This window comes from Podarcis tiliguerta (genome assembly GCF_965153285.1).
Source record: "Podarcis tiliguerta genome assembly, chromosome: 7".
Lineage (NCBI taxonomy): Eukaryota > Metazoa > Chordata > Lepidosauria > Squamata > Lacertidae > Podarcis > Podarcis tiliguerta.
In genome coordinates, this window is record NC_139540.1 from 16,402,558 (window position 1) to 16,415,862 (window position 13,305).

General features: G+C 46.0%; 1 protein-coding gene and 1 long non-coding RNA gene across 3 annotated transcripts in view; one reads left to right on the forward strand and one right to left on the reverse strand.

The window, feature by feature from the left end:
- The window catches only part of EXT1 (exostosin glycosyltransferase 1), a 265,219-nt gene extending 257,001 nt beyond the window's left edge, over positions 1 to 8,218 (forward strand). Inside the window, exons 9-11 of the mRNA XM_083450549.1 lie at positions 2,106 to 2,266; positions 4,779 to 4,950; positions 7,671 to 8,218. Of these exons, the coding sequence (XP_083306675.1) occupies positions 2,106 to 2,266; positions 4,779 to 4,950; positions 7,671 to 7,856 (519 nt within the window). The 3' untranslated portion in view covers positions 7,857 to 8,218. The remainder of the gene's footprint in view (positions 1 to 2,105; positions 2,267 to 4,778; positions 4,951 to 7,670) is intronic.
- LOC310682241 overlaps positions 1 to 13,305 on the reverse strand; it is a 33,677-nt gene that overhangs the window by 14,084 nt on the left and 6,288 nt on the right. The window lies entirely within an intron of this gene.

Consider the following 13,305-nt stretch of genomic DNA (forward strand, 5'->3'; position numbering starts at 1 on the left):
AACAGACAAGGGAAGGGATTTGGTGTCACCTTAGAGGCCAAATTTGGCCCGCCAGACCCTTTGGAACTCTCCCCAAGGCACCGCCAGTCCACGCCGATCCTTGCTTCCCGCTCCAAATGTTTTTAATTCTGGCCGGAGTGTGTCCTTGGACTCTTAATAGTGCCTCTTGCTTCTCTAGATGGTGGCTCAAGTTGCCCCACCCCCTTTTACTTCTCTCTCCTCCCACCACTGGCATGGCTTTGCCCAGGGGGACAATGATCCCTCACGGTGAAAAGTGCTTCCCGACCCAGCTAGAAAATGGATATGGAAGCTGTGGGGTTCTGTTTCCAAGCACAATTCCAAGTGTTGGGGCTGACCTTTAAAGCCCTAAACGGCCTCGGCCCAGTATACCTGAAGGAGCATCTCCACTTCCACCGTTCTGCCCGGACACTGAGGTCCAGCTCTGAGGGCCTTCTGGCGGTTCCCTCACTGCGAGAAGTGAGGTGACAGGGAACCAGGCAGAGGGCCTTCTTGGTAGTGGCACCCGCCCTGTGGAACGCCCTCGCATCAGATGTCAAGGAAATAAACAACTCTCTGACTTTTAGAAGACATCTGAAGGCAGCCCTGTTTAGGGGAGTTTTAAATGTTTGATGTTTTATTATGTGTGTTTTTATATTCTGTTGGAAGCTGCCCAGAATGGCTGGGGAGGCCCGGCCAGATGGGCAGGGTATAAGTAATACATCATCATCATCATTATTATTATTATTATTATTATTATTATTATTATTATTATTCAGCTGTTAGGGCCATGTGGGTCAGCACCGGAGCCAAAAATGGGTCTTCTGGCTACATCCCTTTTCTCCCTTTTCGCCACGTGCTTCGCTACCAGGGGAGGGACAGGTCGCTGTTGCCAGAGGTCTGAACCCATTACTTTTGAAATCATGCCATGGCCCACAGGATGCCCAGCCCTGTCCTAGATGGTAGGGAGAATTTGAACACTAGAGGCAGGAGGTTGTGATAGCCCATGACTCGCCCTCAACCTGGATTCATCGTATAGCATGGGCGTGGCATCCCTTGCCTTTCCCCTCATGGTTTTTAAAGTCTTTTCAAGGAAACAGATGTCAGACTTTAGAGCAGGCAACCGTAAGGTGACCTTTGGCCCCTTGACAGGATGGTTTGGATGTGATCAGAGCTGCGGCATGAACCTTCTGCCTGAACTGCCTTCTGAATGAAAACACTTAAAAGTTTCGGGACGTGCTTTAAACTGCAGACTTCAGGATGTGTGCCATTCTTCGCTTCCCCAAAACAGCTTTCCATTCTAAAGGATCTGATAATAACTGCAGCAAGGAAAGCAAGCCACGCTTACTCCATCTTTTTAAAAGTTTCATATTCTATGTCTGGTCCAAACATAGGCCCTTATTGCTATACCTTAATTTGAAGCATTCGTCTTTGTGGTTCGGTGCGCTGAATCTCCCATAATCCACCTCTTCAGCAGCAAGGATGCTGTGAGACCCTAATTTCTTATAGGAAGTCAGCCACAGGAGTGCATCATGGTATTTGTAGTCCGACTTTCAGTGTTCACCATCTGACTTGCTTCCTCGCGGAATCTAACTTAAAGCAGTTTTCAAACCGGGGGGGGGGGGGGGGGGTTGAGGATTTCTGGAGCTTACTTTTAGCCGAAAGTAGAGAATAGAAAATTGACATTTTCAGCAGAAGGAAACGAGAACACTTCGCCACCCCCACCCGAGTCCTTCAATGAAAATGGTTTAAAGCGGTGGCTTTCTTGTTCACACCAGTAAACACGCAATTCCCACACGGCACGCAGATTCTCTACCAGTTGCAAACTTTAGCTTTGCACGAGTCGCGCCTGCAAAATGTTAATGCGATTCTCTGGAGCTCTAGACTCCTGTTAACAGGAAAACATTAAAATGTGCATAATTACAGGGCAAAATGTCAAGCAGTCAGTTTAATTTACTGATGAATACAGAGAATTAATGTTTTGCAACAGTTCCCAAGATTGCAAATTATGAATTAGTGGGAAAGGTAATATTTTGTTTTGCTGACATTTTTGAGGCTGTTTGATTACCGCTTGCCACATATGTTCTGTTTGCTTTCCTTGCCTGCAGGTGGATTTTGCCTTTACGGTTTGGCAGAGTTTCCCAGAGAGGATCGTGGGCTACCCTGCCCGCAGCCATTTTTGGGACAACACTAAGGAGCGGTGGGGCTACACATCCAAATGGACTAATGACTATTCCATGGTATTGACTGGAGCTGCTATCTACCACAAGTAAGAATTGGGAGCATCATATCTGTTTGAAACCAGTCTATGCAAGAGGAGACTTTATATATATATTTTTTAAAAAGCTTGGGTACATTTCTGCAATTTGCTTGGAGAAACCCTTGTTTAATCAGGGCTTTGGGAGATGTGTTTAAGACAACACATATTGACCTGATTGCCACACATAATGCCAAAATGGGTGGATGAATGGGCACACGTCAGGCGAGTGACACAGGAGAAGAGAATGTGCAGTCCTACATCCTACTCCTGATTCTAACATTCACCCCAAACCCTCCCAATTTAGTGAAAGGTGAGTAGGTCCTAGTCCTGGGATAGGGGGCATGAGGTGCTGTAGAAGTCGCTGGACTCGAACTCCCATCAGCCCCAGCCAGCAAGGCCAAAGATGGGAGTTGTAGTCCAACGAGATGTGGAGGGCCAGAGTTTCGCCATAACTTCCCTGGCCTTCAAGATGCCTCTTATTGCTGCTACAGCTGCCCTGCCCTCCAAGATCTCCACTAAATGCTGCAACTGGTATCCAAGGATGGAATCGTCTTGTGTGCATCCTACAGTGCATTGTTTCCCACAATGCACTTCTTCACACCACAAGCACCTACTGGGCCATCGCAAGAAATCAGCCTTGTTTTACCATAAAAATGAGAAGAAATTTGTGGGGTTGGGAGTGGTTTGGGAAGAGTGCCCTCAGAAGACCCATTGAAAATCTGGGAGAGCTGGTTATGGTTGGTTGGGGGGGGGGGGGGAAATAGCCTTTACACGCTCAAGAGATGCTCTAGTTTGTTCACCTGTGCTATTATTGATAGGTAAAGATTGGTATTTAGGTGGAACCGTGATGTAGCTAGGCCCTGAAAATATTTTCTCATCTCTGTCTCTTCCTTTCCTGTTAGCTTGTTGTTGTTTTTAACAGCATTTCTTGTTAAAACACCAAAGGAGATTCTGGAAGGATTAGAGTTCAAGTTTGTTTCATAGATGACTTTAATTCCCACTTTCAGGGTCTGGTAATTATGGTGCTTTTCTGAATCTCTTTGATGTTGCTCGTATTATAGAAGCAGCCTAACTGTTCCCTTTCATGGGCTTCAATAGACTTCAAAAGCGCCCCCAAATTCTTCAAAAGGCCTAAGCCAAAACACTCCTTGGCATCAAGGAAGGACGGACATGTCCCCAGCAAGGCAAGGTTTGAGTTGGCTGACCATCAAAGATGCTAAACTAGCCAGCTTTGTAGGGTGCCAGTATGGTCCTTGTGAATCAGAGTTGTTTGGAAATAGTCATCTTTGTTTATTGAGATTGCAAAAGAACAGAGCCACCAAAGGAAGCCTCGTTTTCGTTTTAAAAGAGTCGTCATTGTTTTCTGACTTCCCTCGCCTTTGAACAGCCATGAAGCCTCCTAGAATCAACCGTTCCTCATGAGGCTTGGTTTTCAGACCCTTGATCATCTTGGTTGCCCTCCTCTGCACACATTCCAGCTTGTCAATATCCTTCTTAAATAGTAGCACTCACAACTGGACACAGGTGTGGTCTGACCAAGGTTCTATTACTTCCCTTGATCTGGGCCCTATACTTCTGTTGATGCAGCCTAGAATAGCATTAACTTTTGCTGCTGCTGCTGCATCACACGGTTGACTCAAGCTAAGCTTCTGGTCTACTAAGACCCATAGATCTTTTTCACATGTACCATCTAGATGTCCCCCATTGTACATTTCTACATCTGGTTCTTCCTGCCCAAGTGCAGAACCTCACATTTGTCCCTATTGAAATTCGTATTGTTCCACTTCTCCAATCTGTTCAGGTCATCTTGAATCCCGATTCTGTCTTCTGGGGCATTAGCTACTCCTCCCAGTTTGGTGTCATCTGCAAATTTGATAAGCATCCCCCCCCCCCCAGCCAGTTCCTTCACCCAAGTCATTTATAAAGATGTTGAACAACAATGGGTCCAGGACAACTTCAGGCAAAATCTCATTTTGGGGGGCAAGCACATGGGAGAATAGATTTTAAGGCAGATAGTCAGATTTCCTTAGATTAGGAGTCCACAACTGGTAGCTCATGGTCAGATAAATCTACCACAGATCACCTCAACAAAGTATACTTCATGGTTCCCTGTATATCAAACATCTTTCCACCTCTGCAATTCCTCAAATTGTAGAGGATGGACTATGGACTCTTTGCCCCCAGTATGGGGAGGGATTGTAACTCAGTGGTAGAGCAGGTTGTGGGCAACCAGGAAGTCCAAAGTTCAAGACCTGTCAGCTTCTTCCTGATGACCTGGAGAACCATTGGAAGTCAGAGTGCACAAGCCTAGGCTGAATGTAGCGATACCCTAACCTGGTATAACAAGGCTTTCTACGTATCCCTATGTCCTGAAAATGTATTGTTGTTCACTGTCCCCTAAAATGCACCATTAAGGATGGATATCCCTCTCCCAAAGTTCAGTGGGGCTTAACTCCAGGTAAGTCTGCAAAGGATGGCCGCATCCAATTCTCACTGACGGGACTCTGTTGGTTTTTTACAGATATTATCACTACCTGTACACTCATTTCTTGCCTGCCAGCCTGAAGAACATGGTGGACCAATTGGCCAACTGCGAGGACATTTTGATGAACTTTTTAGTGTCGGCTGTGACAAAATTGCCACCAATCAAAGTAACACAGAAAAAACAGTATAAGGAAACCATGATGGGACAGGTATGTGTCTAGAGACAGCTTTAACCTTCTTGCAGCTATATACATTCTGCACACACACACGCCTTATATAAGCAAACACTTTTTTTAATAGGTTCAGTTCACACATTCAGAGAAAGCCACCTAGCGTGCTATATCAAGAGGCTTGCTCCTCTTCCCTCAGGCCTTCTGCTGATTAAACAATCTATATGTCCTTTTAAAGAAGGGCTTATTTTTGTTTTGATTTGTTACTATATTGTGTGTTTTTGTAGTTTTATATTGTAAACCACCCTAGGATCCTCGGATGAAGGGTAGCATAAAAATTACCATATTTTTCGCCCCATAGGACGCACCGGCCCATAGGACGCACCAAGTTTTTTTGGGGGGGAAATAAAGAAAAAAAAATTATTTCCCCCCCAGGTGCTTGTGGGGCCGGCAGCAGGGAGAAGCGCTCTTCTCCCCACCACCCGCCTGCAGACCATGTCCGGGGATAGCGGGAAGACGCACTGCGCCTCCCCACTGTCCCCAGAGCTTGCGGGGCAGGCAGCGGGGAGAAGCGCTCTTCTCCCCGCCGCCTGCCTGCAGACCAGGTCTGGGGACAGCGGGATGGCAGCATTCCGCCTCCCCGCTGTCCCTCGACCTTGTGGGGCCGGCGCTGCGGCTCTCCTGAAGCCTGGAGAGCAAGAGGGGTCGGTGCACACCGACCCCTCTCGCTCTCCAGGCTTCAGCGAAAGCCTGCATTCGCCCCATAGGACGCACACACATTTCCCCTTCATTTTTGGAGGGGGAAAAGTGCGTCCTATAGGGCGAAAAATACGGTAGTTATTAATCAGAATAATTCCAAGTTTTATTGTCAGGTGGTCTGCACACATGTAGTCAGAATATTGCATCTCATCTTGCCTACTTTTTTTAAGTACAGTCATACCTTGGGTTACAGACACTTCGGGTTGCACAGTTTTGGGTTGCGCACCGCGCTGAACCCAGAAGTACTGGACCAGGTTACTTCCGGGTTTCGGCGCATGCGCAGAAGCGCTAAATCGTGCTTTGCGCAGAAGCGCTGAATTGTGACCCGCACATGCGCAGACTCATGGGTTGTGAACACTGTGGGTTGCGAACGTGCCTCATGTTCGCAACCCGAGCGTCCACTGTAGTAGCATGATCTGGTAATACAGGATTGCGATGGCTTGGATCATGTGAACACCAAAGAAGCTGCTTGACATGTTAACGCAATTATCACGTAAATCTATCCTGAAAAGCCATGCTTCCGTCAATATGATAGAGGGCATGCATACTTGTCAGTATCGCCAGTAAACTCAAAAAGCCTGAGCAAGTTTCTAGTTCACAAAAAGCCTTACTTAACACGCCTCTCTACGCATGTGTACCTGCTTTAGTCTTCTGCAGTTTCTCTTCCTGCTGATAAAGGCGACTTTGCTGTAAGTGGGAGACCATTTAGAAGTCTATAATAAAAGTCCTGACACCTTATGGTCTTAAAACCCTGAAAAATAATGTATATAAATATATAGATACATATATATATATATATAACAATGAAATCTTTGTGCTGTTCAAAAAATAACTCGAAGCCGTCATAGTCTGAGAGGAGGAATGTTCTCAAACTGTGCTGTGACAGATGTGATATTCTATTTTTGAAATGATTCTTTCAAGTGACTTCCCATAAGAAAACAAGAAGATCACTTCATAATTGTTTCTCTGCCCCCCCCCCCCCAAAACGATTCAGCAGCTTGCGTTAACTGTGGGGATGCAATGTGTGGTTCCTTCTTGGCAAGTGGCCTTTCCTTTTCTGGCTTTTGGGAGCTGCCCACAGATAAGACGTCACTGATCACACACTGATTTTGCCTTTGCTTGGGAGCTGGTAAATTAATTTAGAATTATTTTCATGGGCAGCACTCTTTTTAAAAAGGGCATTAGTTTTTAAGACTTACTGGGTCAAAATGCCCTTTGAGTAAACATGTGCCTAGCTACTTCCCTGTGTTCTACTTTACAAGTAACACTAAACCATGGTTTAAGCATGAGCGCTGCTGCGAGGAGGAGTTTGGGAACATCTGCTTCCATTTTACCTTAACCAGAGTTTTTGCCCCTAAATGGTATGGATAGTGAAACGTTAGTTTAAAGTTGGCTGGTTTACAGGAACAAAAACTAGCCTAAATTATTAATTAATTAATCAATTAATTAATTAATTAATTAAAATGTGAGGTAAAATCAACTGTGCCTCTTTCTAGATGCAGTTTTTATATTTTTATTAGGTTTTTTTACATATCATTTTCAACAATTATAAAACATAGTTTTATGTCTTATACTTTTTTTTTTGACTTCCATCAATCACATCTGAAAATTTTCCAATCTTTCCCACTTAAATTACATTTCTTACTTTCACTATTACGTTTAAGTATCATAACTGATGTCTCTCTTCTTTATCTTCTTTGCAATATTTCATATATTCCTCCTCACAAAACTTCTTGTAGTCCCACTAGCGTAATTTGTTGATTACAGTTGCTCTTCAAATAGTTCGTATATTTCTTCCAATCTTTTGTGAATCTCTGGCCCCGCAGTTTTTATAAGCACTTACTACTATTATTTTATTTTAATCTGCTGCTCAATTAATTAATTGTGGGGACATCTTTCAAGTCAATTTTAATGGTTTGGTTTTGCGGAGGGTTATGTGAGATTAATTGAGCATTGCAGTCCTATCCTTGACTCCCGTTTGTTTGATTTCCCCCGCACAGACCTCCAGGGCTTCTCGGTGGGCCGACCCAGACCACTTTGCTCAGAGGCAGAGCTGCATGAACACTTTTGCCAGCTGGTTTGGCTATATGCCGCTGACCCATTCTCAAATGAGGCTCGACCCCGTACTCTTTAAAGACCAAGTCTCCATCCTGAGGAAGAAATATCGAGACATTGAACGACTTTGAGGAGCCCCGCTGAAAGGGGTTGGGGGCAGGGGGCGAAAGAGAGAGAGAGAGGAGGGGTACCGGACTGTTCGGGTAGCCCAGCACAAACCCACCGCTGACTCACGGAGCCAGACTCTCAACCAAGAACAAAACACAAACCCTCTTGACACGCCAGTGGGAAAAGCCAACTCCAAAGGGAAAAAAAAAAGACTCTTTGTGCTGGACTGCTTCAAAACCACCTCACGGGCTGCAGGTCGCTCAAGACTAGGTTGTGTACAGTTTCATTATGGAACATTAAATAATTATTTTTTGAAATGATTGCTATGCAGGTTTAAACTTTTTTAATGATAAAAACCCTATTAAAAACAGAGTTCTTTCTTTAATCAGAATCGTGTTGGTTGTTGTGTTGGAGGTCAACAGGCTTCATCCTTATGAAAAGCTCCCCCCCCCCCCGCAGTGTGTACATGGAAGGGTTGTTTTTGATTTTGTCAGCAATAATAAAATCATGTTGTGGGGCAAGGGCGTTAATGGAAATGGATAAAAACACAACAAGAGCCCTACTGGGTCACATGAAAAGTTCCATTTATTCTAGGATCCTGCACCCCATCATGGCCACATGGAACGACCACAAGCACGGCAAGAGGCCGATAGCGATGTGCTCCTCGTGTGTCTGTGGTGCTGGAGGTCAAAAATAGCCACCATATTTAGCCTCTTCAGTGAGATCTCTTGGGGAGAGGTCTTGCACTATGCCAGAGGCAGCCCATTCCACCAACAGTAAGAAAAGCCTGGCAGGAAGTAGGAAATAAGGTATTGTGGTTTAGTCGTGTCCGACTCTTCGTGACCCCATGGACCAGAGCACGCCCGGTACTCCTGTCTTCCACTGCCTCCCACAGTTTGGTCAAACTCATGCTGGTAGCTTCGAGAACACTGTCCAACCATCTCATACTCTGTCCTCCCCTTCTCCTTGTGCCCTCCATCTTTCCCAACATCAGGGTCTTTTCCAGGAAGCCTTCTTTTCTCATGAGGTGGCCAAAGTATTGGAGCCTCAGCTTCAGGATCTGTCCTTCCAGTGAGCACTCAGGGCTGTTTTCCTTAAGAATGGGCAGGATGGGATGTTATGGATAAGAAATAAGGTAACTCTAGTAAACAAATGGGTTTCTACTGGAAGTACATCATACGTAATTTTATTTGTATGCCACCTTTCCACAGTTCAAACCATGTTCAAGCCAGCTTAATACTTGGGTGGGCGGGGGGGAGAGGATAAATAACTGCAACGTAAGAAAAATAGTCGTACACAATAAAACATTAAAAACACAAAACCAAACTCAACACTTTCCACATAAAGATAAAGATACAAAAAGCCAACAGCAACTACGATCACCCCTGCAACAAGAACAAAAACCCAAACAACCCCCAAGTCTGATAGTTTGGTTCAACAGCCTCAGCTTCTGCAGCTGGAGTCAGTCTGGGCCCCACTGGCCCAGAACAGGTGGGAAATGCCTTCAAGGTGGGGAGCAGGTCTTTCAGGACTCACAGCCAAGTAGCACCTGCTCTTCTTGTTGGGGCTTGTCAGTGGGGTGGGAAGGGGTTGTAGCTCAATGGTTAGCGTGAAACCAACCACCTGTCTCCTTGATCCTTGCCCATCCTGGCTAATAAAAGCAAGCCGGGAAGGGCTGGGCGATGGACTCTGTGGGGTGGTGAATGCTTCCCTCTGTGAGGGAGCATTCCCAGATCCGCTGAAAGAGGCAGTCATTAAACCACTTCTTAAAAAAACATCTTTAGGCCCGGCCAGTATGGCCAACTATCGCCCAGTCTCAAATCTTCCATTCTTGGGCAAGGTGATTGAGCAGGTGGTTGCTGAACAACTCCAGACACGCTTGGAGGATGTGGACCATTTGGATCCCTTCCAATCGGGATTCAGGCCTCATCAAGGGACTTAAACCGCCTTGGTCACGCTGGTTGATGATCTCAGTGGGCTAGGTGAGAGCCGTTTCCTAGTTCGACCATAACATCCTTCTGGACCGTCTAGAGGGGCTGGGAGCTGGGGGCATAGTAATACATACCGCTCCTTCCTCCTGGGGCATGTTCAGAAAGTGGTGGGGGACGAGTGTTCAGACCCCTGGGCTCTCACTTGTGGGGTGCCTCAGGATTCCGTCTTCTCCCCCATGCTTTTCAACATTTACATGAAGCCGCTGGGAGAGATCATCAGGGGGTTTGGACTGGGTGTCCATCAATATGCAGATGATACCCAGCTCTACCTCTCTTTCAAATCAGAAACAGTGAAGGGAGTGAAGGTACTGTGTGAGTGCCTGGAGGCGGTTGGAGGGTGGATGGCGGCTAATGGATTGAGGTTGAATCCTGACAAGACAGAAGTACTGTTTTGGGGGGACAGGGGGCAGGCTGGTGTGGAGGACTCCCTGGTCCTGAATGGGGTAACCGTGCCCCTGAAGGATCAGGTGCGCAGCCTGGGAGTCATTTTGGACTCACAGCTGTCTGTGGAGGTGCAGGTCAATTCTGTGTCCATGGCAGCTGTTTACCAGCTCCATCTGGTATGCAGGCTGAGACCCTACCTGCCTGCAGACTGTCTCGCCATGCTCTAGTTATCTCCCACTTGGACTACTGCAATGTGCCGTACATGGGGCTATCTTTGAAGGTGACCCAGAAACTACAACTAATCCAGAATGCGGCAGCTAGACTGGTGACTAGGGGTGGTCACCAAGACCACATAACACCGGGCTTGAAAGACCTGCATTGGCTCCCAGTACGTTTCCGAGCACAATTCAAAGTGCTGGTGTTGACTTTTAAAGCCCTAAACGCCCTCGGCCCTGTATACCTGAAGGAGCGTCTCCACCCCCATCGTTCTGCCCAGACGCTGAGGTCCAGCGCCGAGGGCCTTCTGGCGGTTCCCTCATTGTGAGAAGCAATGCTACAAGGAACCAGGCAGAGGGCCTTCTCAGTAGTGGTGCCCGCCCTGTGGAATGCCCTCCCATCAGATGTCAAAGAGATAAACAACTACCTGACATTCAGAAGACATCTTAAGGCAGCCCTGTTCAGGGAAGTTTTTAATGTGTGACATTTTAGTGTATTTTTGGTCTTTTGTTGGAAGCTGCCCAGAGTGGCTGGGGAAACTCAGCCAGATGGGCGGGGTACAAATAATAAATTATAGCATTATTATTATTATTATTATTATTATTATTATTATTATTATTGCATCTGCTTTGCATGCAGAACATTGCAGGTTCAACCCCCAACATCTCCAGGGCTAGGGCTAGGCATGCCCTCTATCTTAAATCCTCGACAGCCACTGCCAGTCAGGATACAGGGGACAGTACTGAGCTAGATGGTCTGATAAATGAGGTTGACAAAGAGTAAAGGTATATTCTGGGGCAAAAAAAAGGCTGTGAATATGAAAAACAAAATGGATATTTAAGCTACTCACAGTTTAGGGTTTGGACATAGTGCCTAACTGGTTAATTGGGGGGGGGGGGAGTAAGCTTTCAGTCTCCTTGGGGCAGAGAGCACACAAGCCAATAAATATAATTGATAATTATGTATGAATAAGGTAACTCCAACCTATTCCTCAAATAATTATTTCAGTTTCCTCAGCAATCTTCCTATCCTCTGCTCCTTTCACAGCTTTGTCATCTAACCGTCTGTTTTCCTGGACTTATTTCCTACTTTGGGACTAGTTCTTTTTAATTTTTAAATGTCCCGTTTTTCTTCGCAATATCTGTCTCTATTTCTCTTGATTTCAACGTGTTTGTCAACACTGTTGCTAACATTCCAACTCACAAAGCAACCGCCTGCACATTCTCTCTAAAGATTTAAGCCCCATTAAACGCAGCAGGATTTGCTTCTGAGTAGACTTTCTTAGGGCACTGTTCTGCTGAAGTTTACCTGGAAGTAAGCTCCACTGAAAATGACTTGGCTTCTCTGCGAGTAAAGAAAGGTGCTTAGCATCAGGCCGCAGAATTCTTGAACTGCAACACTTCACGGTGCCCTAAGAGATCTTAGCAGCGGTGCAAAATATGCGAGAGCTCGTCAAATTATGGGAGCTGTTTATCTCCGATAGGTGGCTTGGCATAGTCCTTGCCCCCTACAGTGAATAGCTAAAATAACGACTTTGGCTTCCTACATGTGAATACCCTTCGCCATTCTTTCTGTTTACAGATAGCTAATTAAATAAAGGACAATAAACGGCTTAACTCCAGGATGATTTCAGGATGGTACAGGGCCTTTTCTCCTTTGTAGCACGTTTCCAAGACACATCCGACTGCCTCGGCAAGTATGCGTCTCACAGACAACCTTGGAAAAGGCTGCCCCAGATTCAGGAATTTGCTCCCAAGCAAATATCCCCATTCTAAAGGCCTCCAGCCGGCAGTGTCCCCATTAGAGGGAAAGAGGCTTGCAGCCGTGGGGCACGTTGGCGATCTGGTTGGTTTATGTGGCAGGGCGGATCCGGATTGTATGGAGAGCTCTAGCACGGAGCTTAGAGACCGAGCTGCCCTCCATTCAACACATCCCTCGCTCTTGTGTGCTTTGCAGAGCTGTTCAACTTGGGCTGCACACAAAGAAACCCTTTTGTGTAGCTTTGTGCATGTTCGGTTTCAAAGAAAAGTAATTCTCCTTTTTTAATTGTGTGTGGCAATTTTTGCCAATGGAATGGTTTTCCAACTCACGAGGTTCCAGACGACTAAATACATGGGGTGGGGAATTAGGGCTGTTTCTGCCCCTTTTCATGCCACTTCTGGGTTCGCGGTGATGTGCATGTGTGCAGTTGCGTGTGCCTTGAATGCACGTAAATGGGGAGTTGCCTGTAATAGGACTTGTAAAAGAAAGCAATAAAACCCCTTGACTTCCACCTCAAAGTTTGAAGTGCCACTACTCAAACCTAAGACATCATATTCCAAAATAATTGCCTCCGAGTCCAGTTAGCTTAGAGTTTGTTTGCCCACTGTGTTATATTTTATGTGTGGATCATTTCTACACATCTAAGTCCTCTGCTTGAAAGGCTCTTGGGAGCCTGTTTTGAAGGTGTCCTTCCTTTGAAGAACTCTCTGTCCAAGTCTGGATGAAAGGTAAGGATGAGAAACTGGGGTCTTAAGGTGACTATCAGCAGTTAAGCAAGACTGAATGGGCAGAGACCAGCTCATTCGTTTTTCCCAGTATGGTCAGGTGTATTGTACTGTCTATTTATCATAACCATTTCTATATTTGCATCTAGGAATATGAACTAGCAAATGCAAATTTTATGCAAATGAACCATCTCTTCCACCCTCTTTTCGCGATGCATTTCTTCCTTTAGATGTAGGCCATCCTACATCTAAAAGGGGATGCGGGTGGCACTGTGGTCTAAACCACTAAGCCTCTTGGGCTTGCCAATCAGAAGGTTGGCAGTTCGAATCCACACAACGGGGTGAGCTCCTGTTACTCTGGCGCAGCTCCTGCCCACCTAGCAGTTCGAAAGCAC